Source organism: Eutrema salsugineum, unplaced genomic scaffold (assembly GCF_000478725.1).
Source record: "Eutrema salsugineum unplaced genomic scaffold, Eutsalg1_0 scaffold_11, whole genome shotgun sequence".
NCBI classification, from domain to species: Eukaryota; Viridiplantae; Streptophyta; class Magnoliopsida; order Brassicales; family Brassicaceae; genus Eutrema; species Eutrema salsugineum.
This window is the reverse complement of record NW_006256901.1, coordinates 3,854,746-3,857,992: the sequence shown is the minus strand read 5'-3', so window position 1 is coordinate 3,857,992 and position 3,247 is coordinate 3,854,746. Positions and strand designations below refer to the sequence as shown.

General features: G+C 38.2%; 1 protein-coding gene across 1 annotated transcript; it reads right to left on the bottom strand.

Annotated features, from left to right (window-relative positions):
- LOC112089707 lies at positions 1–1,897 on the bottom strand. The gene is made up of 3 exons (XM_024160458.1): positions 1,406–1,897; positions 349–1,329; positions 1–249 (listed from the first exon to the last, which is right to left on the bottom strand). Exons 1-3 carry the CDS (start codon positions 1,895–1,897, stop codon positions 1–3), a joined length of 1,722 nt encoding a protein of 573 aa, XP_024016226.1.
- Positions 1,898–3,247: the final 1,350 nt, after the last annotated feature.

The following is a 3,247-nucleotide window of genomic DNA, read 5'->3' as shown; positions in this document are numbered from 1 at the left end:
TCAGAAAAACCAGCGTCGCCAACCTGAACCTTGTGAACCTTGCTCTTCCACTTGTGATCCTTGCCACTGTCCTTGAGAACCTTGCCACTGCCTTTGCTCTTGTGCACCTTGCTCATGTGAACTTTGTCCTTGCCATTGTCCTTGCCACTGCCCTTGTGAACCTTGCCCTTGCCACTGTCCTTGCCACTGTCCTTGTGAACCTTGCCCTTGCTCTTGTGAATCTAGCCCTTGCCCTTGTGATGCTCCTTCCTATAAAGTAGTAAATTATCAAAGCACATTCCTAAACCAAAGCACACAAATTGCAATTATCAAAGCACACGAATTGAAGAAAAAATAAGTAACAAATACCTGATTCAATCTTGGATGACCTCTTGGTCTTTTTGGTTGACTCTCCACTCTCGGATTTGAACAAGAGACCTTATTGTGGCCTTCTTCATTGCAGTTAGAACACATTATGATTCTCTTCATACGTGATAACTTCGTCTTATTGGAGGAAGAGGAGGCGGTTTCATTCACTCCCTTACGCCTTGCATAATTAGGAGGTCTACCACGAGGACGATTTCTCCATGGTGGTGGCAAAACAGGAAGTCTACCAGTCCTAGGCCACAACTTCATTCCTTGTACAGACTCAAGACCAGTCTGATATGTTTCTATCCACATTTTTGTTGTGTAAAACTTAGACACATAATCATCAACCTTTTGTTTTTTTGCTGTGATAACACAAGCCGCATGAATACATGGTATTCCAGTCATCTGCCATTTCCTACAGCCACATGTATGATCACTAAAATCTACACGATAACTAACATTATCATGTGATACCTCATGTAGTGTATCTGTCGACATATATCTGATGCAGTCCATGCCTCCCTTTGACATTTTTTCTATCTCCTCATGAGCTTTAGGTGTGAATCTGGTCTTTGCTCTATTGGTAATAATCTTCCTCTTCGCATTTCTCACCATACACTGTCTCCTAATATCTTCTAACAGGTCCAGTAGTGGTTTTTTCCTTGCAAGACAAATTGTTCTGTTGAAAGACTCACTAAGATTGTTCAGGTTATCGTTACAACACGATCCAACCCTAAAAAAAGCTCTGGACCAGCCTGGAGGATTAGTCTTCTGCAGAGAGACCCATGCACCTGGACTGTATCTATTCAGTGCTTGCGTGTTTTCTTCATAGTCTCCCATTGTGTAACTACGTGCTATCTTCCAAAATAGCCGCTTCAGCTCTAGATCATTGCCATCCTTCTTCCAATTATCTATAACATGTCGAGCACACATACGGTGTTTGGCTTGTTGAAGGACGATCTTAACAGCTTTCACTAAACCCTGAACAGAAACAACACCATAGATAAGTTTCACAACAATCATAATCATCAAAACTTTTAAAACAAGAAACTACAACCTTTTGTTTGTCTGAAAGGATTGTAACTTTGCCACCATCACCAAGATCCAATGATGCACTTAGGTGACTAACAAACCAGTCCCAATTGGTATCGTTCTCTATCTCAACAACCGCCCATGCTATTGGAACTATTCGATTATCAGCATCCCGACAAACTGCAGCAAAAAGGTGGCCCTTAATATCCCACTTAAGAAAAGCACCATCTAATCCTATAATCGGTCTACAACTATTTTTCCAAGCATCTCGTTGAGCTTTAAAGCAGATATAGAGACGATAAAACCGTTGTTTGCTTCCAATAGTAGGCCCTGGTGTAGTCTCTATTTCCATTACAGATACCTTATTGGACTGCAGAATCTCAGCCTGATAGTCCCAGATTCGTGCAAAGTGAGCTTCATGGCTTGCTTTTCTTTCCTTTAACAACTTTGTCTTTGCCTTCCCACATTGTTCCTCTGTGACAATCAACTTATACTCTCTCTTAATTTCAGCAGCCATTTCTTTTTTTGTGATTTTTGGATTCACTCTCAGTCTCTCCACAAACAACCAAGCTATTGTTGATCTCTTTAGCATTTTAGAGTAACCTGATCTAACGCAGACATGTTTATTAACAAATACCTTTATCTGCATCTTTCGTTTCCTCTTTTCAAATGAGCAGTAGACTCTCTACTGGCAATCATACTCAGTGTCAGAACATTTGGCACCGATCTTCAAAGCTGATGACTTGTATAGCTTCACGTCGTATCTCGTCTTCAGAGAATATTGAAGCACTGCAAGCTTGAATTCTTCTGCACAACCAAAGGTTTTACCCAGCACTAGCAGCTCTTCTGGATCTATCCTCTCTTGATCATCTGGCACTTCATCCTCGTCTTCATTCTCTGCTTTTTCTTCATCATCCGTTGACAGAGGATCTGGAATCGTGTCATCGTTCCAGATATCATCCCCGCTCTCTCCATCAGTCTGAATGTCCTCCTCTCTTGCAGCCTCTCCAAAGTGCAGTGCTAAATCCTGGCAAACTTCTTCTTGCACACCTAAACCGTCGTTATCTTCAGGTTCATCATCTTTATCATAACCACCTTCATCAGCAGATTCATTACTGGCCTCATAACCACCCTCGTCAGCATCATCACGAATCTCATCAACATCTTCATCACCATGAACAGCGCAGTCATCCTCACTTACTGCATTATGGTCATCTCCATCTCCATCATCATCGCGAAGAACTAGTGCCCCAGTAACATCCTCACACTCATTCAGATCATCACGAAGAACTAGTGCCCCAGTAACTTACAAGTGTTTGACTAATAATATATTTTTGAAATATGATATACTGTATATAGATTCAAAACAAAACCGTTAAAATATCACAATGTACAAAAAATTATTAGATCAACACTATAATATTTTAATATATTATTAAAACACTAATATATAAAATTTGTATCTTAATAAATATAACTAATTGCATATAATTTTATCAATAAAATACCTACGCGTAGCGTGGATGCAAAATCTAGTCTTATACTAAGAAAAGTTGAAGCTAAATGCCTCTAAAGGTGTCCACATAGGATTTAAAAATAAGGAAAATTTACAAAATTTTAATATTATTGCTGAATAAAGAAATTAAGAAAGTGTATAAATTCTAATATTATTGCTGAGTAAAAAAATTATGTATAAATTTTTTATTGGTCCACCTCGACATTGAAAATTAAAAAGTTTTCAAATTCTATTATTGTTTTTAAATTATTAAAGATATAGAAATTATACATAATTTTTTTATTAATAATAAAAAACTAAAATAAATAATAATAAATAGGAGACCATAAAATCTCCAAAGCTTGACCACCA